This window comes from Peromyscus eremicus, chromosome 3, assembly GCF_949786415.1.
Source record: "Peromyscus eremicus chromosome 3, PerEre_H2_v1, whole genome shotgun sequence".
Classification (NCBI taxonomy): domain Eukaryota; kingdom Metazoa; phylum Chordata; class Mammalia; order Rodentia; family Cricetidae; genus Peromyscus; species Peromyscus eremicus.
Window position 1 is genome coordinate 150,198,880 of NC_081418.1, and position 23,024 is coordinate 150,221,903.

Here is a 23,024-nt window from a genome sequence, read left to right on the forward strand (position 1 = left end):
AAAGTCTGATACCATACTTACATGCATTTGGAAAGCTGTGAATCTTTAACATCTGTATTAAATATGAAACAGGGCTAAGAGATGGCACAGGAGAGTGCTTGCTGCCATTTCAGATGACCTGGGCTCAGTTCCCAGCACCCACAGCCACCTTTGACTCAGCTCCAAATGGATCTGACACCTTTGGCTGACCTTCATGAATGTGCACATACCCACACATAATTAAGTATATCTTTTTTTAATGGGAGCATATAATATAATGCGTATTTACACATTTTGTTTTCCTGAGCCATGGACTTCCACTTCTGTCATGTAACTTACTCAGTGATACTTGAACACTTACTTGTTGCTTAGTTCTTTCAATGTGTCATGGTTCCCTGCTATGATCTGCTTCATTTTATTTGACACTGAACAGTGTTCCAAAACTAGATGAACAGCTTCTGCTTCTTCCTCAGCCCTCAGCTGCAGACTTTCACAGCAGCATTTTATGTAGGTGCTCTAGCAAAAACAAGAATCCCATTTAAACCCTTAACCGGTCCATAAATTGAAACTTGGAAACCAACAGCTTACTGTAAATTTAGCATTTCCTTAGGAACTATGACCAAGAATTGCTGTCGAGACTTGTCCTCTCTACTTATATAAATGGTCTTGATACAAACATCATTTTGGAACTGTGACTTGAAAAAAATCAATTTAATACCTGTCTTGGTTGAAATGTGATTTGAAAAAAATTATCTGTCTTAGTCTCTCTTCCTATAACACAAGCACCCTCAGGGATATTGAAACATAAAACAAAGCTTCAATGCGTTATGAAGAAGTGGCATTTAATGCAGAACACATGAGGTTTGAGGGCAGGAGTTGAGAAGCTACCAGGTCTGACTTGAATCTTAGCTGTTCAGTGGCTGGCTGTCATCTCTGCGCACCGCTCATTTCCTGATGGGAAAACAGAGATGCAAATCTTCTGAGCAGTGGTTTTAATAAGGGTGACTTTGTCTCTTCCCCCAGGGAACATTTGGAGATGGCTACAGAAATCTTTAGAGTGTATTGAGGGATGGTATCAATTGACATCTGTCAGGTAGGTCAGGTAACCATCAGAGCTGGTGCCAAACATCTCACGGTCAGTTTTCTACAGTATCATCATCCAGGCCAAAGCATCAACAGTGCCAAGGAGAAGAAATTCCACCTTATAACTTGGGAGATCGAAATCTGTGCATAACACCTGCAATAGGAAGCCCTACTTGTGTGTTAGCCTCTATTGTGGCCATACCTTGTACTAAGAGTTCGACGTAATTTTCTTTATACTTCTTGGGCTGGTGATACAGCTCAGTGGCACACCATTTGCCTAGCTTGCCCAAGGCCCTGTGTTTCAGCCTCAGCACTGAAAAAAAAATCATTCAAAAGTAAGGTAAACCATTCATATTGAAAAGGAACCATTACCATCACTGTTCGTGGATGAAGGAATTAAGGCCTAGGTTTTATTAGACAGCAGGAAATATGCCCAGACCACTATCAATCAAGGACAGAGTCAACTCGCAAACCCAGGGTTGTTATGATGGTTCTTAACCATCCTCAAACTGAGTCTTAGATAGCCCATGTATCAATCTCTCTCTCTCTCTCTCTCTCTCTCTCTCTCTCTCTCTCTCTCTCTCTCTCTCGTTTCTCCATTGTACTGTCTTCCTGACACCTGGGTCTGGGTGACTCAGCCCAAGCACTCATTTTCCTTTACTATCACAGACAACTCCAACATAAGTCTTTTCCAATTTTACAAAACAGTTTCTTCCTTTCAGAGAATTAAAATGGACTTTTATGAAAGGCGTGCACACACACTAACATGCATTACTTCTCTAATTATAACCTTAAAATTGTCACAGTTCATTGATGGTTCATTGGTTAAAAGCATGCACTGCTCTTGCAGTGGACCCTTGCTTGGCTCCCAGCACCAACATCAGGTGACTCACCCCTTGTGACTCCAGCTTCAAGGTATCTGATGCCTCTGGCCTGGTGTGCACATACCTACACATAACCATAATTAAAAAAAATCTTCAAAAAGTTGTAACCATATTCTCAAAACCTGAAAATCATGGAACACACTATGGCTGAATACTCTGGTTCTATCTGTAAGGTGCATTACAGGAGGGGAGACGGCAGAATTTAGGGACACTTGAGGTGTAGAAAGAATCATTTAAGAAACTTATGACAACTTTTCAGAAACCATTGGAAAAAGCACACACAAGGAGAGCTTGCAATCTCAACATCTGGGAGGGTGAGGCCAGAAGATCAAGTTCAAGGCTGGTTCCAGCTACAAAGGTCCTGAAACACCATCTCAAGCAACCCAGAGAAAAGGACACACAGAAGTATGCTGCAACAGTTAACTTTATTTGTTTAAGAGCTCCTAGTGCAAACATCCAACAAACTGGAGCTTTGATCTGTGAGCTCATGTCACATGTCAGGGGAGAAGCAAACTGTGACCTACGTACAAGGCCGAAGGCTAAAGGCTCATGATTAGTGACATTGGAGGTTGGATTCTACAGCCTAGAACCGGACAGTCACAGGTCCTTGAGGTCCTTCTGGATGTCCCACAGGGTGTCTGCACTCTTTCTGAGCTGAGCAACCTCATCATCCTTCAGCTTCTGGTTGATGACACTGGTCAGTCCCCGGGCATTGAGGATGCATGGGAGACTGAGAAAGACTTCATTCTCAATGCCGTACATCCCCTGTGGAGCAACAAAAGCATTCAGTCAAGGCACAAGGCCATGGTAAGAATGAGCAGAAGAGCTATGTTAAATACAAACAACTGTAGGAAATTTAGGAAACAAATTCATTCTCTTATTTTTTCATTTAACTGGTCCATGTGTTCCCATATATTTGGGCTTTGAAATCAATTTTATATTTATAGACTATGCAAACTTACACTACAAAAAAAGTCACAAGAAGGCAGTCAGTGCTTAGTTTTTAAGTCAAATATTATTTTCTGCTTAAATGCAATTTGCTATATGAATATTTAAATGGCTTTCAATGGTGTCCCTTAATGGATATCTTTCCATTTTGTTTCTTGTTTTTTAAAAATTTTCTATTTTTGGTGCCTGGAGTAACTGGTTGCACATGCCTTTAATCTCAGCACTTGAGAGGCAGAAGTAGACAGCTCTCTGACTTCGAGCCTAGCCTATGTACAGCCAAGTTCCAGGACAGCCAGGGCTACACAGAGAAACTTACCTTGCAAAATAAAACAACAACAAAAAGATTTTATTCTTTTATGTGCATGCATGTCTGTGAGTTATGTGTACCACACATTATGAACAGGTGTCTACAAAGGCCAGAACAGAGCGTCAGATCCCCTGGAACTGGAGTTACACTACTCTCAAGAGGTGCTGAAGAAGTAGTTAACTATCTCTCAAATGCTCTTTAAATAAGGGAGTTGATTACAGGGTAAATTTCCCTATATAAGGATTAATTATATTTAACAAGTTACTTTAATCCTTAAAACTATTAACCTCAAATATTTTTGTACATACACCAAAGGAGAGAAAATAAAAACATTCTCCTCTGCACCCCAAAAGTCAACAATTACTCAAATTTTCCCATACTTGCCTTGTAAACTGTCCATAGTACCCTAAGTCAAACATCTAGTGCCATGTTGTACTCCTAAACTACCTTTTTCTATGTGTGGGTATACGTGTGTGCATCGTGTTTGTGTGTGTGAGTGTGTAGAAGTCAGAGGATGACATCAACTGTCTTCCTGGATGGTGCTCCACTTCATATACTAAGGCAGGGTCTCCCACTTGGACCCAGAGCTTGCCAATTCAGCTTCCCAGCCAACTAGCTTATTCTTGGGGATCCTACCTATTTCCCATAATTTTTTTTTCATTCTTGACACTGATGTGGAGATGACTCACTTGCTACATATGCTGTTTTAATATAATTTTACTTTTATTCAATGAATTTCATTCCAATAAGGTAATGTATGTAGTCCAGGTTCATCTCAAACTTTGCTGTATAGCTGAGAATGACTTTGAACTTCTGATCCTTTTGTCTCCACATCCTCAGTGCTGCTCAGATTACAGATCTGCACAACCGCACCGATTTGAGCAGTGCTGGGGAATCAAACCTAGGGCCTCATGCATGCTAAGCCAGCTCTCTCTACTGAGCTACATCCCAGCCCCTGGCTTCAGGTGGTTCTTGCCTCTTTTGTATGTTTGCTCCATAGTTTTTTAATTAAACGAGGTTTGCTATGTTATCAAGTGTTCCACGAAAGGCTGTCTATGGTTTATTACATAAGCTTACAATGAACCTCATCATGCTTATTTAATGGTACAGTAGAGGCAGGTTCTGAACAGGATTCACAGTTAATAGTTTTTACGTCATACAAAGATTTCTTAGAAAATGTTATCAGACACCTTAGCTCCTACAAAGTTGAGTGCTCTTGCCCTAGACTTTGGATGGGAAGAGAAAAACTAGGCTTATATAAACCCTAAGTGCAGAACTATGGACCAGAAACTTCCCTTGTCTTTCTTTAGATGAATCTCTTGATACAACGTAAGACTGGACATCCTGCTACAGTTTCTCTCACCTTCACCATTGTAGACACAGGGTGGATCCGAGACAGGTTTTTCAACATGGATTCGATGAGGTCAGCCACACTCAACCCAATGGCCCAGTTGGTGTATCCTTTTAGCTTGATGACTTCATAGGCACTTAGAAAAAGAAACCACACAAGAGATAGTTGAACCTGACACTAGGTTGACACCTGCTCTGTCTCTAGCGGTCATCTTGGCCAATTCTTTAACCTTTTCAGTTCTAGTTCCTTAGTAAAGGAGAACATGCATCTGCTTTTTAAGCTTTTTATGAATATCAAGTGAATTAATGTACAAATAAAATCTATAAAAGTGTAAGGACTACATGGCAGGTGATACACAGGTATCAGTGAATGTTTATAAAGTCACAGTGCTTAAAAATGTTCACTCTCGAGCAGGCGTTTTGGAGCCCAGTGCCTAGGGTGGGACACCTTGCACAGCCTTGGTGCAGGGAGGAGGGGCTTGGACCTGCCTCAACTGAATGTACCAGGCTCTGCTGACTCCCCATGGGAGACCTTGCCTTGGAGGAGGTGGAAATGGGAGGTGGGTTGGGGGGGGGGGGGAAGGCTGGGGGACAGGGAGAACGAAGAGAAGATCTGTGGTTGGTATGTAAAATGAATAGAAAATTTCTTAATAATAAAAATTTCTTAAAAAAGAAATGTTCATTCTCTTTTTTTTTCAAGATTTTTTAAAAAATTATGTGTATGTACTGTGTGTCTGTGTGACTGTATGTGCATGTGCATGTGGGTGCATGTGCACATGAGTGCCAGTACCAAGAGGCCAGAGGATGCCCCTGGAGCTGGAGTTACAGGCAATCATGAGCCACCCACTGTGGGTCCTGGGAACTTAACTCTAGTCCTCTACAAGGGCAGTATACACTCTTAACTGATGAGGCATCTTTCCAATCCCTAAAACTAGACATTTTCAACCACATTGACTGGCATAAAAGTATATTTCCAAATATATTAGGAAACCGTGAATGACAGCAGAGGCCGTCACTCAAGTGAGCAGTCACCTCATTCATAAAATCAAAGCATTGTGTAAACTGAAAATAAATCTAAGAACTTTTTCAACTTTTAAAATTTTTCTATACATAGTCAAATTCCCTAAGAAAAGTCATTCTAAATAAAACTTCCTTATTTGAAGTAGCAATTTTCCCGCAAGAACTTTGCAAACACTAATTGAATGCTCGTCAGTGATAAAATGTGGCCCTGTATGTGATGTGTAACTTCATTTTGATGAATCCACTGGGTCTTACACTTTACACAAGTAACAGGTCCACAGAGAACGTGATCATGGATGACTATAACCTATACTTAATGCATCTGGGAGAAGACAGGTAGCAGCTAATCTTGAAGGTTAAATGGCTTCCAGTACTAGAGTCAGCTTGAGTGTTAGGACCCAAGTGCAAGCCTGCACTGTTGGCTGCATTTCAAAGTGATACATTATTATACTATTCTCTTATAGTTGATAAGAGAAATCCTTCAGAAAACCAGATTAGGGTGGGAGACATCTTTAATGAGAGGTACAGGGTAGTAAGACCAGTGCTGCTTAAATACTTCCAGCAATCTGCCTGAGTATGTGTGCATGTGGTTATGTGACCAACGGGGTCCAGGTTTACCTTATTTGTTGACAGGTGGCAAGCTGAAGACCCCTCTCACTAGGCAATTCCATGCTTGCTTCTACAGCCAGCTTTCTCATTTGCTTTCTCTCGAGACCTGTACACCAGGTCTGACTGGTCTAAGTTAATCCTGCCCACTTCTCCAAGACAGACTCATCAGGTGAAGAGTCACCTGAGCAGGCAGTGTGGAGACAGCTTGGGGTTTTATCTACTGGGACAGGACATGAATTCACCTACATGGAGCTGCCCCCACTCACCTATCCACCACCATCTTATGCACTTCCTTCCAGTTCTCACTGTCATTGTCCGTTCCCATTTCTGGATTCAGTTCTTGGAGGGAGACTCCTGCCACATTCACCCCACTCCACACAGCCACTGTAAAATAAACAGAGCAAAAAATTTTTTTTCTTATCTCAGACCTCAACTCTGATGCAAATTATCCCAACACCACTTGGCACTGTCCGGTGGCAATTGTCTCCAGTAGAGTTCCCATTTGCTTTGGGGAGGAATTTGTTCTGATATTTGCCTTCAACTAGCAATAGATCTGACCTTTTACATACATATATTTAAATAAAACACACACACACACACAACATATATATATACATATATATGTTGTGTGTGTGTGTGTGTGTGTGTGTGTGTGTGTGTGTGTGTATGTGTTTTAATTTTTATTACGTGTGTATGTGTGTGGGCATGTGTAGATCCCCAAGGAGTCCAGAAGAGAGTGGAAACAACCAGGGCTGAAGTTGCAGCAGTTGTGAGGCACCTGATGTGGGTGCTTGGAACTGAACTTGGGTCCTTGCCTTCTGCCACAGCAGCAAGGGCTCTTACCTGCTGAGCCACATCTCCAGCCCCTGCTACTGACCTTTTAACTTTCAACAAATATGGCTCAAAACAGTCACTGTATAATTTACAGAGAACATGAAGTTCTTTCCAAATCTCTGGATTGGTTAAATCACAAGAGATCATAGTTTGGAACCACCCTAAACTCTCGATTTTAGAAATGTAAACTTCTCTACTGGGCACTGTTTGGTAACCAAAGTCCCTTTCTTTTTAAGAAAAAAAAAAAAAAGATCTAGGATAATTATACCCAAACAGTTATTGAAGTACACTAGTATGTAAATTAGGGTCTTCATAATTTAGAGGAGGATGTCTAAAAACACAGGAAGTAGACTCTGAAACCCCAGTCTCGCGCTCCTCAGGACTTTTGGAGAACACTGGTGACTCACGCGGTATGAACGAGGACTCAGGTAAAGTCCAGTGCACACACAGTCACACAGCTACAGCAGCCAAACTGCCAGAGGCCAAGGAAGACTCCCTGGTCCACAGTTTCTGCTGTTCCAGGCCAATCAGATATCCTCATGGCCTTCAAGGAAACCATTGATCTCTCTAATTGTGCCCAGGCAAGAATAACTTCTCTCTCATCTGTGTAAATACAGGTCAATAAGGAAATGGGGGAAAAGCTGCTCTAGGAAAAACATGACACAATAATGAGAGAACAAGCAATGCAGATCCACCTGAGAACATGGCAGAGGCACCAGGGCCGACTTCCCACCTTGTCTGGAAGGATGTGAGCTTAAACTGTTCAAATAGACAGGGATGGATGTTCACGTACAAAAATGTCACCATCATGAAAACACACAGATCAAGAACTAAGGGAGACTCAGAAACAGAATGAGATACAAGTTATGATGTCAGGATTGATCCAGATGAGGTAAAAGGCCCACAGGACATCAGAAGGTGACCTTTGCAAATGGCCATGGATTAAATATGGGCTCAATGTTATATTTCCTGATTTTGCTTCCTGTACTGCAGTTATGAAAAAAAATTAATTAATAAAAAAAAAAAAAAGAAAACCCCCTAGGTGTGGATCCCAGCAATCAGGAGATGGAGGCAGGAGGATCAGAGTTCAAGGTCATCTTCCACTACTGGGAACTTTAGGCCAACCTGGATTACATGAAAACAAAACCACAGAACAAAGCAAAGCGAGGAGGAAGAGGATGAGGAAGAGGAGGAAGAGAAAGACCAGAAGAAATCACACATTAAAGGACTGAGGGAGAAAAGAGCATGATGACTAGGATTCACACTTAATGGGTGAGGACAGTGAGACAGGCAAGATGGCGCAGCAGGTACAGGTGTTTGCTGTCAAGACCGATGACCTGACCTGAGTTTCATCCCTGGTACTCCTGTGATAGGAGAAAACCAACTCTCAAAGTTGTCCTCTGATTTCCACATGTGTGCAGGTGTTCACACACAGATGTTTTTAAAAATAGCTAGATGAAGTTGGGCATGGTGGCGCACACCTTTACTCCCAGCACTAGAGAGGCAGAGGCAGGCAGATCTCTGAGTTCAAAGCCTACCTAGTCTACATGGCAAATTCCAGGACAGCTACATGGTAAGTTCCAGAGTTACACAGTAAGAGCCTGTCTGCAAAACAACCAAATGGGAAGATAGCTGGGTGGATGGGTGGGTGGGTAGATGGATGAATGCATGGATGGATGACAGAAAAAGCAAACTGGAACAGAACCCAAAATACAGCTATACTACCTCTGAATCCTTTCTGAAATATAGCAAAGTATAAAAAACTAAAATTTGAAATAAAGCAAAAAATTTAAGAACAGTCTGCATAACCCAGAGGCACAAAGGAAACTATCTTTCTTACCACTGGAGTCGCCGTGTTCGCCCAGAATCCATCCATGGCAACTGCTGGGATGAATGCCAAGCTTCTCTGCCATGAGGTAGCGAAACCGAGCAGAATCCAGATTGCATCCACTTCCAATCACACGGTGTTTAGGTAACCCACTCAGTTTCCAGGTGACATAAGTAAGAATATCCACTAAATATTTTAGAAAAAAGAAAGTAAATCGGAACTGCTGAACCAGTTAGAAGGTTCTCTGGCTCCTCCTTCCCCACATGGCCATCTCGCCGGTGAGATATGGCCTCAGAGAGGTATGTAATTTAACTTTTCATACTCAGGTTCAGACAGATATGAAGCATTTGTGAGAAACTGTAAATATGAAATATGTAAAAACTGTGCATATGTATCATTATTTGACATAAGAAAACTTAGGAACTTTACAAGTCAACGAGCTTTACCATGAAAGAAAAAAAAAAAAAGACTGGTCTGTCCAGCCCTCACCGTGATGGCCAGATGATGTGACGGACATGACGATAGCAATGTCCGCACGGCTCATGCTTAGTCGGGAGTGACACTACGAAAAGGATTAGACGAAGTAAGTGTGGCCTCACTGGAGCAGGCGTGGCCTTGTTGGAGGAAGTGTGTCAGTGCGGGTAAGCTTTGAGGTTTCAGAAGCCCATGCCGGGCACAGGCTCCCTCTGCCTATGGATCAGGATGGAGAACTCTCAGCTATTACTCCAGTACCATGTCTGTCTGCAGGCTGCCGTGAGCTTTGGTCATGGTGTCTCTTCACAGCAACAGAACACTAACATATTCACTGAGATTGCCACCAACTCTAACAGTCCATGACTGTGAAGGCTGTCATCAGAAACAATGCCACTGCTCAGTTAGCAAGGGGTGCCAGTGTACGTTTTCTTGAGTACGATACTGTCCTATAAGTCCTGTCATTACTATCTCACGGCCAGACAACTGCTATGTACCCTTCCTCCCATGTGGCACAGTGGTAAAACTTTTGCTGGGTCACAGGGGTTACAGGCTATGTTGGAAAGAAAAGGAAATGGGCACACTGTCAGAAAGGAAGCTGGCAGCAGGTCTGGCGATCCTCACCCCTGCCCTTCGACCCTCACCCCTGCCCTTCGACCCTCACCCCTGCCCTCTGACCCTCACCCCTGCCCTCCGACCCTCACCCCTGCCCTCCTCTCTGGAGCCTGGTGAAGGTATTTAAGCACACTCTGACTGGATAATGCCTTTTGAATGCCAACTTTAATGCATGGGAAGTGGCTTCCTGGAGACTCAGACTTGGAAGGTCTACCTTAGAAGTGATGTAATCAGTGATGACTGAAACAGGATGTGGAGATGGAATATGGCTAGCTGACTGCCATTTCTGTTCTACATCTATGTGGTATGCATGTTTACATACATGACTGAACCACCCAGGAAGCCCCAATCTAGGCACATAAAGACTAAGGATACAGAAATGATCTCCTATCGGGTCCCAATTCCTAGTACTAAAGGAGCTGCAATGATTCCCCAGGCTTGTTCACAGCCCTCCAGGGGAAGGGACAGAGACAGGTCTACCATTTTATCAACATTCTGTCTATGCTAACCATCATGCAGTGACTGTGATGATAAACTGTACACCAAAGATGTGTGACACTGAACTGAGTGGGTGGCACAGCTCAACGATAGGATACTTACTCACCATGTAGTTCAATCCCCAGTGCACCCCCAAAATCAAAAAGTGGGAGGATAGTGACAGACTGAACTTTAGCCATTTGTTCTGGCACATGACAAAATACAATGTACTTACAAAACCTTAAATTGTCCTTAGAAAACTTTCTTTATAAACAGAAAGAAAAAAAGGCTAAGGAGAGAAAATGCCAAACAAAAACCAGCTCGGCCATTTCAAAGTCACTTTCTTTGTAAGACAGTGATAGAAAAATAAAAAGGAAAAATAATTGATGCCAGGTTCTAAGAGATGATTCTATTTTTAAAGAGTTTTATTTATTTTTATTTTATGTGTGTTTATCTACCCATATGTCTGTGTGCCACATGCAGAGTCCAGAAGAGGGCATCAGATCCTCCAGAACTGGAGTTACAGACAGTTGTGTACCACTGTGTCAGTGATGGGAACTGAACCTGGGTCCTCTGAAAGAGCAGCTGGTGCTCTTAACTATCAAGTCATTCTCTCCAAGCCCCTTTGGCTTGTAACTATTTTGTCCTTGTCCTAATTTATCAATTTAAATGAATGGCTCAGTGGCAGCTTCATGGTGTGGACTTTGCTTTATGAATCCACTCTGATTTTTATCCTGGTCTGTTGGGGTCCAGTAGAGGCTGTAAACAATGATCTCATATAATTTTCATTTATTTGGCTACAAAGGTAGTATTGGGGACTGGAGGGTGTTGTATATGGCATATGCACACAAGAGTACACATACACCTGTGTGAGTGTGAAGGCCAAAGGTCCATGCTGAGTCTTCTTCAGTCACTCCCCATCTTATTTTGGGATGGAGTTTCTTGACTAACCCACAGTTCACCAGTTTGGCTAGGTTGGCTGGCCAATGAGCATCAGGGATCCTCCTGTCTCCGTCTCCCTGGCACTGATATTAAAACTGTGTGTCCCCAAGCCTGGCATTTTACATGGATGCCAGAGAGCCAAAAAACCAGATCCTCATGCTTTCATAACATGTACTTTATAGGGTCACCTCCCAGTTCCACCTTAACAGCGTTTAAAAATGTCTTCCAACTCTACACCAAACACAAGTGAACAAAAAGATGAAACCCCACAATACAAAACTCACATTTTTAAACATCTGGCCTGGGATGGAGCCACCTGTTCTGCAAACACCATCTTTCTGCACCAGTAACAGAAGACATGTGGACCACCTCTATCAGTGAACAAACCCAAAACAAGAAGGTCCCCAAACGCTGAAGCCCACAGAGCAGAACCAGACATGCCTCTGTTACAGTTAAAGCACCGAGTTAGTACCTGGGTTGGAAACCACAATGATGGTGCAGTCAGGGCTGTACTTGACAATCTGGGGAATGATGAACTTGAACACATTGACATTTCTCTGCACCAGGTTGAGTCGACTCTCCCCCTCCTGCTGACGGACGCCTGCTGTCACCACCACAATCTTAGAATTGGCTGTCACCGAGTAATCTTGAAGAAAAATGGCAAGAGAGAGAACTTTAAATTCAACGCCTTGGCCAAACATGCCATCTATGATATGTTTTAGAAACTTCACCTTGCATAAGCCCCCAGAACTTATGAGAACTAAATTTTCTGTATTAAAAGACTGTGTTTTTAAGACGTGTGTGTGTGTGTGTGTGTGTGTGTGTGAGAGAGAGAGAGAGAGAGAGAGAGAGTGTGAGTGAGTTTGAGGGCATCTGGGGCTGGAGTTGCAGGCAGCTGTGAGCTGCCAGACGCAGGTGGTATGGGCCGAAGTCAGGTCCCCTGGAAGCGCAGCTCACACTTACTTAACCACTGAGCCATTTCTCCAGCACCTATTAAAAGGTTTTCAGGTTCAAGCTTCTGCAGCTGTGTTTTTCTTCCTTGAGAAACGATGAAGCAAGCCCACTTTAAAACTGGCAGGTAATGAACCAGGGAAATACCCTAAAATATGTTTGTGGCTAAGAAGTCCATTGGATTTCCAGGAAAAGCTAAAACATGTCAGTGAGCCCACAACCTAGCAGGCGGGCTTTCCACAATCACCATGAAATTGTGTTTTTATATATTCCTGTTAGTAACACACAATACAAATAAAACTTAAAGTTTCTTTTCAGCCATATAATGAATGCTACTGACATCTACGAAGGAAAAGAAAGGCCATGTTTGGTTTGGACTGGAAATCAAACTTTGATTTCTAATATTCTGTGTATTAAGGGATGGGATACACTTCTAATGCCAGCACTCGGGGGCTACAGCAGGAGGATTGCCATGAATTCAAGGCTAGCATGGGCTACACAAATATGTATTATACATACATATGTCTATAGTATGTACAGGCATGCATGCGGGTGCACTTGTGTGTGCATGTGTGTATAAGACAATCACAGTATGCAGCTCTATCTTGGAACTCACTGTGTAGACCAGGCTGGCCTAGAACTGTCTGTCTCTGCCTCCTGAGTGCTGGGATTATAGGTGTGTGTCACCATACCTGGCTATAACATATTTGTTAAGGAAGATTATTTATGCTCTAGTGGAAGATTTTATTTTTCTGCTAAGGAAGTGTTGATGCAATCAGCGAGTTCCAACAAACAAAATCCACATAAATGCTGGATATTAACATCCTTTTCCCATCAAATGCAGGGAATATTCCTAGTTCCACCTTATGACTGGTTTTCAAGGTAAGGATGGGATGACAAACCCAAACACCTGACCCATGTAGGACTCTGAAGGGACTGTCCAGTAAGTAATGGACATTAGCTAGTTTCTTCAAGGCAACCAGACCCTGGACACAGAAGAAAGGAAGAAACCCCAACACTATTTACCAAGGCAGGAAGATGAACGGAGCTGAAGAATTAGGTGATTCTTGGACAAATGAAATGCAGCTTACTTGAAAACTGAGATACTACATACAGGCCTTGCTGGGGTTTTATTATTTTTCAAAAGGTATATTTTAAAGATGATTTTTTTAAAAAAGAATACATTCTAAATTTACTTTAGAAAAAGAACTGTGTTGCCAGGCACAGCACTACACACCTATAATCCTAGCAGCTAGGAGGGGCCAGACTCAAGTGCATAGTGAGTTCAAGGCAACTTGGATTCCATGAGATCTGTCTTAAGCAAACAAAATGAACAAAAAGCATGTGTTTGTAAAATAAAACTAACAAAGATGGCCATTGGCATGTGGAGTACAGAACCACATTCTACAGGAACTCTCAGAACAGAATATGTTCACATGCTGTGTGCATCTGTAAGCAGAATCTCCAGAAAACGGATTTCTAGAAACTGACACAGAAAAGTTGGCCTGAATGAGGGAGCTGCAGATGGTAAACACCACCACACATCACAGCCTGCGATTCTCTCCTGGTGATATGGCCACAGGAGAAATGGAGAAGAATCTCATTTTTAATGACTATACATTCTATAAAAAGTAGAATTAAGGACAAATTATAAATTAAAAAAATAGGGGACCATTTCAAAGTAGATGAAAATTTGTCTATAAAATTACTAAAACAGATCATGAGAATTTTGTTATTAGCAATTACTGAAACAATCGCCCCCACAATTCCACCTTTTTCTAGTTAAAAATAGTTTCAGCTGGGCAGTGGTGGCACACATCTTCAATCCAGCACATAGGAGGCAGAGGCAGGTGGATCTCTGAGTTTGAGGCTAGCCTGATTTACAAAGTGAGATTCAGGATGGCCAGGGCTGTTACACAGAGAAACCCTGTCTCAAAAACAATAAAAAAAGCAAAAAATTAGAATGGAGTGTGTAGCTCAGGGGCACACTGAGCACTACTAGCATCCTGCAAGGCCCTGGGCTTGATTCACAGCACCACAGGTGGTAATAGCAATCATAAAGATAATTATGAGATTCCCCCAATAATATGTGCACCCCAACAATATTGTCATCTCACCAACCCTCATCCCATTATCTCACAACCCAACACCAACAAATTGTTCCTCATCACACACTTTAATCCTATCACTTGGAGGCAGAGATCCATCTCTGTGATTTCAAGGCCACACCGGAAACAGCCAGAAAGGCATGGTGACACACACCTTTAATCCCAGGAAGTGATGGCAGGAAGCAGAAAGGTATATAAGGCGTGAGGACTAGGAACTAGAGGCTTTTAAGCTTTTAGGCTTTTAGCAGCAGATCAGCTGAGATCCATTTGTGTGAGGACTCAGAGGCTTCCAGTTTGAGGAAACATCAGCTGAGAAGTTGGCCAGGTGAGGTTAGCTGTGGCTCATTCTCTGATCTTTCAGAATTCACCCCAATACCTGGCTTCCTGTTTTGTTTTTTGTTTTTTATTAATAAAACCATTTAAGATTCGTGTTACAGTGAATGATCAGTTTGTCATGTTGGAGGGTGCATTTCAATCATCTACCTGTTATAAAATAATTTTCATATAAGAACTCTTGGAGAATGCAAAGAAACTACCTACCTTTATCCGCCACAATTTTAGGAGTCTGAAGAAATAAGCTCCCATGCTGCAGGTCCATCATCTCTCCTTTGAGCTTGTCTTCTAAGACATCCACAAGGGCCAGTTCATCAGCTAGAGACTAGAAACACAAAAGCAGGCATGCATTCCAATCATGGCTTGACTATGAAGTCTCCCACAGGCTCTGAGTTCTGAAGACGTGGTTTCCAGCCAGCGGTGCTGCCTGGGGAACTGTAGAAGCTTTAGGACATGAAGCTTCTTTACTGGACAAGTGGGTCACTGGGGATAGGCCTTGGGGTTCACATTATAGCTGGCTTAACTTCCTGCCTTATCTACAAAGACATAAGCAAGCATGCCTTCTCTGCCATGACGGTGTGTGAGGGAAAATATTGCACCTTCTCATTTGAATTGCTCACCAAGTCTCTGATTATAAATATAGTGCCCTAAGTCACATAAGGAAGGCTTAGCACCAATCTACCCTAAAGAAGCCTTTTACAAATGGCTAAGCACCTAATGGCTAAAATCCTCAAGAATTTGGTGTTTGGCATTCAATGACAATTCAAGAGGAAGATACAAAGATTCCTCATGAAAGTTGACTCAACAGAAGACACAGACGAGAGTGGAAGCCTCACATTAGGTAATGACTATGCACATATGTGAAAACACACACATACACATATGTATGAGAGGGAGACACAGACAGACTCAGGAACAACATTAGCAGTGTGTTTTGATGTCATTATAATTTAGAGGGCTTCTGAGAGAAAGATCTGACCTAAATCTCCAAGGGTGAGTTCACTTTGTAGTTGAACTTGGTTGAACCCTAGAATGCTTAGCTTGGCTCCAAGTAGCTAAATGTCTTCGCAGGAAAGGCAGCCATGTCTTAGGATAAAGAGTCAGCCCTCAGGAACCAATCCCTAAGTGCAGGGAGCAGTGACAGTTCTGTATCAAATATGGACACAAATTCTTATCTACGTTTTTATTTAAACATGTTTGAAAAGAGTTTAAAAACAACTGTTTTGTTCTTTTGTATGCAGCATCTAAGAGCCCACAACATGCTTATTTGCATTTTTTAAGTCCTAAATTAACACCTTCTCACTTAATAATAACCTAGTATTCTGGGACAACACCCAGCACCAGAAATTCCAATTGTCTTTTAGTAATAGCACATGGGAGCCACTGACGTCAACAGCGCAACACAATGTAGAGCTTCTGTGGAAAAGCAAGTCACAAGATGTCAGTGCCTCTGTGTCAGTGGGTGTAGAGAACAAGCTTTAAAGTGCACACTTAACTGAGGGAAGGAGGCGAGTCAGCACCTAAAAAATAACCGAAGTGTTGCATATAGCTGAACGTGTGTGATGTACATCCTCTATGAGTAGGGCTACACAAATAGAAGCATGACCAAGGACTGGTGCTGCTGAAGAACTGAAATCTCTGTAACTACATCTCCATAGCTTAGTACTGTGCATATAAATACATCATTAAGGAGTAAGGCCCTTTGGAAGCCAAGAACGTTACTGTAGAAATCTTTTGATCTCAAGTCCCAAGTGGAATGGATAGAGTTGTGCTTCTGCCTCTTACTTAACAAATGACTGACATCAATGGGTTGGTATTTAATGCCAGCATTTTTATATTCAAGTGCTTGTTAAGCATGACATTTTGAGAGAGGAAAGACATAACTTTTTAATAATTAACCAAATGGGGAAGTACCATTCACTAACTGCATTTTTTGAGCTTATCCTAGCCTAAAGATATATAGTAAGATACTCTGGGCAGTGGCAGTGGACTGTAGGATCCAGGGCTACAGTTCTCTCCAGTGCCCTGTGCTGCTGTGGCATTGGGTGGGTTATTCACACTAAATAAATGCACTGTTTTGTGGTGCTGAGAAACTGAACCCAAGGCCTTGTGCACTGAAGGCACTCTCTCTACCTGAGTATATTTGATCTCTACTGTCACCTTTAGAGTTTGGTGTCACATACGTGGAGGAATAGTCATTCATGCAGCTCTTACTTCTGCAGCTGTGTGACAACGGGCAGGTGATATCATTTCTCTTGCCTCAGTCACTTTGTGTTAAAACAAGGATAAGAAAAGTTCTCTATTAGAAGGATGTGGTGGTATAGGCCAAGAATTATGCACCTGGAAGGTGGAGCTGATGCAGAACTACCATGAGACCAGCATGGTTTGAAGGAGATCCCCAAGGCAAAACAGTAACTACCCACACACAAAAGAAAAAAGGTTTTTTTTTTTTTTAAATCTATCGATTATTTAGAATAAAGCACTTCAATAGCATCGTGCATGATATATTTATGGTATGTATGTATTTTTGTAAAGAAACAGAAATGTGAGCTCATCTATTTTGTTCTGACCAAAGGAAGAGTGAACACTACATAAGACTACCTAAACCCCTATAATTCAGGAAACTATCACATTCACAGGTATCTAGTCAATTAAAAGTAGCTAGAAAAGCAAGCAAAAGAATACAGTACACACCGATGAGTTCTTTGATAGCTATTTCTCAGTTGAAAGAGTCACAGTTTGATTCTTTAGAATTTAAAATTTACACACTGAAGAGACAGACAGCTCTCTGGTTAAGAGCACAGGCTACTCTGCCGATAAACCAGTTCAGATCCCTGCACTCACATGGTGCCTCACAACCCTCTGTAAATCCAGTTCCAGAGGATCCAACACCCTCTTCTGGCCTCCTGATGCACATACACTCAGGCAAAACACCCATACACATGAATAAGAAAACGAATTTAAAGTTTGGGGTCAGGTCATGTGGCACATACCCATAATCCCAACATTCAGGAGGTAGACAGAGGAGGGATCACAAGTTTGAGGCCATCATAAGACACACAGAATCTCAAAAGCAGTAAAAATAAAAAGGGCTGGAATGCAACCCAGGGACTGAATTGTAGAATATTGGCCTAGCATACAGAAGAGTCCCTGTACTCAATCCCCAACAAAACAACAACTCATTGAACTTCACAAACAGAAGGAATATGCTTGGTCAGAGGTATTCAAGAAGCCTCCACACAGAGTCAGTGTGCTCTACAGCAAGGGTGGGGGGGCAGTATAGGGGGGTGCTGCTTGCTCGCTTTCTGTAAGGACAGTCAAGAGTCTAGACAGGTAGACAGCAAAAGGAATGTCAAGTCTGGAGACACAAAAGTGTCTTAAAAGTGATGCCAAGAGCTGTGGACTGCAATGATTGTGTAAGAACTGTCCTGCTCTTAGAAAACATGCTGGAGAACTGAGAAAGCTTCATCTTGTCAAGATATTCTCCAACGGTTAGGGAACCCATACATGCATACATATACACATACATATAACGGAGGAGGCAAGAGAGACAAGAAAGGAGGGGGAGGGGAAGAGAGAGAGAATACAGCGGGCTGGTAAACCTGAAAGATGCATACATGGAAATCTTCATTTATTAAGATAATGTTTACATATTTTCTATTCAGTTTGAAATCATTTCAAAATAAAGCCACAGGTTCAGAGTTTGAGAATAGCAAGCCATTGTTTCAACAAGTCACTCTACAAAAATCCTGTAAGAAGAGAAGGCAGAGACCATTGCGTCTAAATTTTCCAGTCACTCATTCAACTGCTGTGGGATGTTTTGTATGCTGTGAATATGTGTTGCTCTGATGGGTTGATAAATAAAACGCTGATTGGCCAGTAGCTAGGCAGGAAGTGTAGGCGGGACAAGCAGACAAGGAGAATTCTGGGAAGAGGAAGGCTGAGTCAGGAGATGCCAGCCTGCCCTCCAGGGAGCAGCATGTAATGGCACACAGGTAAAGCCACTGAATATGTGGTGACATTTAGATTAACAGAAATGGGCTGAGTTTAAGTGCAAGAGCTGGCCAGTAGTAAGCCTGAGCTAATGGTCGAGCAGTTTTAATAAATATAAGCTTCTGAGTGATTATTTTATAAGAGGCTGTGGGGTCCATAGGGCTGGGCAGGACCAGAGAAAACATCAGCTACATTCAACCACAGGCCTCAGTTTATCACAACAGAAATGAGGCAAGTTACCACACTATACCTCCTGATGTGGGACTACTAAACAGATACAACTGGATTAATCACAAGGAAACACCCCAAAAGCATATACTGGAAAGGATGTTCTGAAACTGGCCTGGACCATTAGAAAAAGTCGAAGGCTTGCAAGACAGAAAAAGAGGCATGGTAAGGATATGAAACACATGTCTTATAGATTAAGGCAAAACCAGAGATGAGGAGTGTGATTTTTGACAGCATGGAGAATTTTAAATATGAATATGATGGGGGACACCACACTACTATAGCAGCGTTAATAAATCTCTGGGTGGTAGCTCCAGTGTGGTCATGCGTGACCAGAATCCTCTGATATATGTGCAAGTACTGAAAGGTAAGTGCGATCCTACAAGTTATTTCAGATTGCTGAGGGGTATCTAAAGACAACCTGATCCTAGGCTGCCCAGATAGAACATGCATTCCTGCAGGAATTGTGACCTCTGTTGCTCTTGAAACATACCTTTCCCAGAATGCTGATAGCACATGCCATTCCAACTTGTCCAACACCTACTACAGTAATCTTATTGTTCGGGGTGGCTGCCTCCTCTTCTGCGACTGGGGCAATGAGCTTTTCCTTAAGGGTTGCCATGTTGCCCTACAAGAAAAGGGTGATCAATGCATTTTCCGTGGGTGGAGTCTGAGTAAGAATCAGCCTAAAACGACACAGCTTCAACCTCAAAGGGAAGTATAGCACAACAGGAGCGAGCCTCAGGGTGGTCTAGGCACAGAATACACTTGAGGGAATCATATCTCACTTAACGGAGGTTTAATCAGAGGAAAATTCTCCAGGAGCTTAAGATGAAAATCCTCCCTGAGCAGAGGACTTCATGCAAGCAACTAAGATGCCATCATCACTCCTATGTCCTCTTTTGTTATAACTGCTCACTACTGGCTGCAGGATAGGGACATTTATATGTACATAAGCGAATTTCTTTCCATTGTCCCTATAAGGAATTTATGTGCAACCATGTTAACCACCTAACTTACATTTAAGCTTTTTTAAAAGCCAATACAAATGATTCTAATTTCCACTCTAGATGATTACTTTCACTTCTGGAGGACAAAGACTGTGTTTTGTACTTAAAATCTTATGAAATGTACTGTACTGCCCTGCCCTCCTTACAAGGTTCTTCACAATAAAGTATCAAACAGTAATCTATGCTGACTATCTTAGTTCCTTTTCAGCTTAGCTGATCACAGCTGAGGCTCCCCTACCCTATTCATGGCCCATCCTGTTCTTTCTAAAGCCCAGTTCTCACATCTAACCTGTAAAGGACTAAGTAACTAAACCTGGCTTAGTTAACCACCACGTGAAGAACCCTTAGTTGTCCTGAATGAAGTAGCTGGAGTCAATCACAACTATTTTGTTCCATAAAGTGTTTTTATTATTTTAAACCTTTTCCCCAATCTGTACCACTTCAGATATTATTTTGCCTTAGAGAATCATCACATTTGTAGCTTTCTGGTGGACACAAAGATGAAACATCTCTGAAGGGCTTGGACAAGCACTGGCCTCAAAACGAATTCAAACAGACCCTGTATTTTAAGCGGCTTCAACAGAGTGGCTGCGTTTCTTCGGTAAGAAAAGCACAGCCTCCCCAACCCCTGCCCACAGCAAGTTTATTTTTGTTAGTTGGCTTAAAATCTGTTAGGTAAGTTCCAGAATGCATTAGGAAGGCTTGGAATCCCAGCATTTGGGAGGTGGAGGCAGAAGGACCAGGAGAGGTCAAGGTCATCCTCCATCACACAGTGCAATCTTGAGATTCCTGAGAGCCTGTCTAGGAAAAAAAAGAAAGAAAGAAAGAAAGAAAGAAAGAAAGAAAAGGGAAGCAGAAGCAAGAGCTGGCCATCTCCAGCTGGGCTCTCCTGAAAACATTTAAATTAGTTTGGGTAGCTTCAAAAGCGACACTGTTGACATCCAGCAAGCACAGGCAGACTCACTCGGATATCTAGACAAAAGTACGCATTCTCCTCCCACCGCCCCCCAACAGTGGTAGAAAATGAGAAGAAAATAGTTCGTATTGTAGCAGGCCTGTGTCAAATGAGAGGTGACTGTAGGGAGAGATAAACAGGAAAACAAAACACTGGAGTCTCAGGGTCCCCCACATTCCCCTCCCCTGTGGATATGAACAAGTGCCCTGCATCAGAGGCTAAGGTCCACTCCGCAGAGTTTTTTCTATATAAACTGTTAATGCCCAGGTTTTGCCTCGAATTTCCCCACTAAAGCGAACCAGCTCTTCCACCCCAGGTCCCGGTTGGTGCTTGCTCGCTTCGCGGCCCACAAGCCACCTCTTCTGTGCAAAGCAGGTCACGAGGGAGGCAGCAGCGCACATCTCGGATAAAGTCTCCGGGGGCAAGTCTAGGCCTTGCACACTGAACACGAGAAGTAAACAAAACCCTAGTGCATCCAAGAGGCCCAGCAAGCGCCTGTACCGGCTGCAGAGCGGGCAGCGTAAGCCGGGGATGAAACCTGACGTTCAGGACTGAACTTTGCTGTATCCCCATTCCTACAACGCAGGGGCTTTTCTCCATCACCAGGTGCAAGACCTTCCAACCTTCACAGGACCCACCTGGTCCCGCCGGATTCCCCAGCCTGCACCCCAGTAGGTGGGTGATGTGCCCGCCACCTGCCGACCAAGGACTTGGTGTTACCAGGTTGACTTACACCTGTACAAGTCTCTCCCTTGATAGCACACAGGCCTGGAAACAGCCTGCGGGATGCAGACCGAGCCCGGAGTTCTGCCTCAGCCTCCTGCCCACCTCTGCTCCCTGGGCTAGCCTCCCAAAACCGCGAGGAAGAAGCAGGCTAGAGCCGGGATGCTCAGGGGCAAAGGCCCCAGAGGGAAGATGTGTCGTAGCTCCTTCCTCCTGTTCCGCCAAACAATTACCCCTCTTCACTCCCTACCCCCAACACACACCCTGTTGTTCTGTGAGTCAGGCTTTGGGGTCCCGGGCTCAAACCTACCGGACAAGAGGAGGCTCTCTGCAGCAAAGTCAGCAGACTGCACAGCCGACTCTAGATCTGCAAGGAGGAGGAGGAGGGGGCGGGGCCCGCCAGCCTCCCAGCTTTCTCTATTGTGATTGGAAACCCGAGCCGGGTCTAACCCTCCCCTCGGCTCGCTCAATCCCCTTCAAGGACAAGGCTGGAGTGAGCCCACGCTCTCCCCCGCTCTCTAAAGTTGGAGGTCACCTTCCGCAGGCAGCCGCGGTATTCTCCCAGCTTGAGGGCTGGGCCCTTGCTGTGGCAGTTACCGCCTAAACTTGCCTCTCAGGTCCTTCTGGGCCGTCCCCATCTTGCGCAAATAGAAATCTATGTCTAGATTGCGTTTAGACTCAACTTTATTTTTTATTTATTTATTTATTTATTTTTCAACTTTAGACCAGTCTCCTCGGTTAAGATGCTGCTGGTCCATCCCTCAGAAAGGCCTCGGATTCTGAACTCTGTCAGAACTCACACCAGAGCAGGGTCTTGCACAAGCCTGTAACGCCAGCACTAGGGATGCTTTGTCCAGAGGGAAGCCAGATAGCCTGTACCGCCCTGTTAGGACTGTTTCAAACAAACAAAAACAACAGAAAAACAGAAGAAAACTAAATAGTGACCGGCATTTTCAAGTTCCTTCCCTCTCCCCACACCTAATTCAACTAATAGCTTCCTAACAAAATCAAGGGGGCTGATTTTTCCTCCACAAAACTGCAAGGTCTCAAAGGAAGGTCTGGGCCCTAGCGGGAGAAAATAGGGACCCTAAGTAAGATGTAGTTTTTCTAGGAGTTGCTGAGTTGTGTGTGTGTGTGTGTGTGTGTGTGTGTGTGTGTGTGTGTGTGTGTGTGTTGCACTGCTGGGGAGCTGCAGCTTCCGTCCTCTAACTCTGCCCTTCCCACACCCTCAGCTCCGTCTCACCCAGCCCCGTGCCTGGTTCCTTACTCCTGCATGGGTTAAGCAGTCAGAGGTGTTCTGAAGGTTCAGTGCAGTTCTGTTTTCTTACGATAAAATTGTTTCCCCATCTAGCAATCCTAACTGTGGTTTGTGAGAA

The 23,024-nt window shown here is 43.3% G+C and overlaps 1 protein-coding gene across 1 annotated transcript; it reads right to left on the reverse strand.

The window, feature by feature from the left end:
* Positions 1-2,352: 2,352 nt before the first annotated feature.
* On the reverse strand, positions 2,353-21,970 carry Ldhb (lactate dehydrogenase B). The gene is made up of 8 exons (XM_059258758.1): positions 21,959-21,970; positions 19,454-19,588; positions 14,947-15,064; positions 11,820-11,993; positions 8,855-9,028; positions 6,447-6,564; positions 4,565-4,688; positions 2,353-2,711 (listed from the first exon to the last, which is right to left on the reverse strand). The coding sequence occupies exons 2-8, from the start codon at positions 19,580-19,582 to the stop codon at positions 2,544-2,546; spliced, it is 1,005 nt and encodes a 334-aa protein (XP_059114741.1). The 5' UTR covers positions 19,583-19,588; positions 21,959-21,970; the 3' UTR covers positions 2,353-2,543.
* Positions 21,971-23,024: the final 1,054 nt, after the last annotated feature.

What these genes read in the sequence shown, in the direction of transcription:
- Ldhb (XM_059258758.1), bottom strand. Translation starts at nt 19,582, where the DNA reads ATGGCAACCCTTAAGGAAAAGCTCATTGCCCCAGTCGCAGAAGAGGAG. An exon ending in CTATCAGCATTCTGGGAAAG is followed by an intron (nt 15,065 to 19,453) that starts GTATGTTTCAAG and finishes TTGTGTTTCTAG; the next exon opens with TCTCTAGCTGATGAACTGGC. An exon ending in TAAAATTGTGGCGGATAAAG is followed by an intron (nt 11,994 to 14,946) that starts GTAGGTAGTTTC and finishes TTTTTCTTCAAG; the next exon opens with ATTACTCGGTGACAGCCAAT.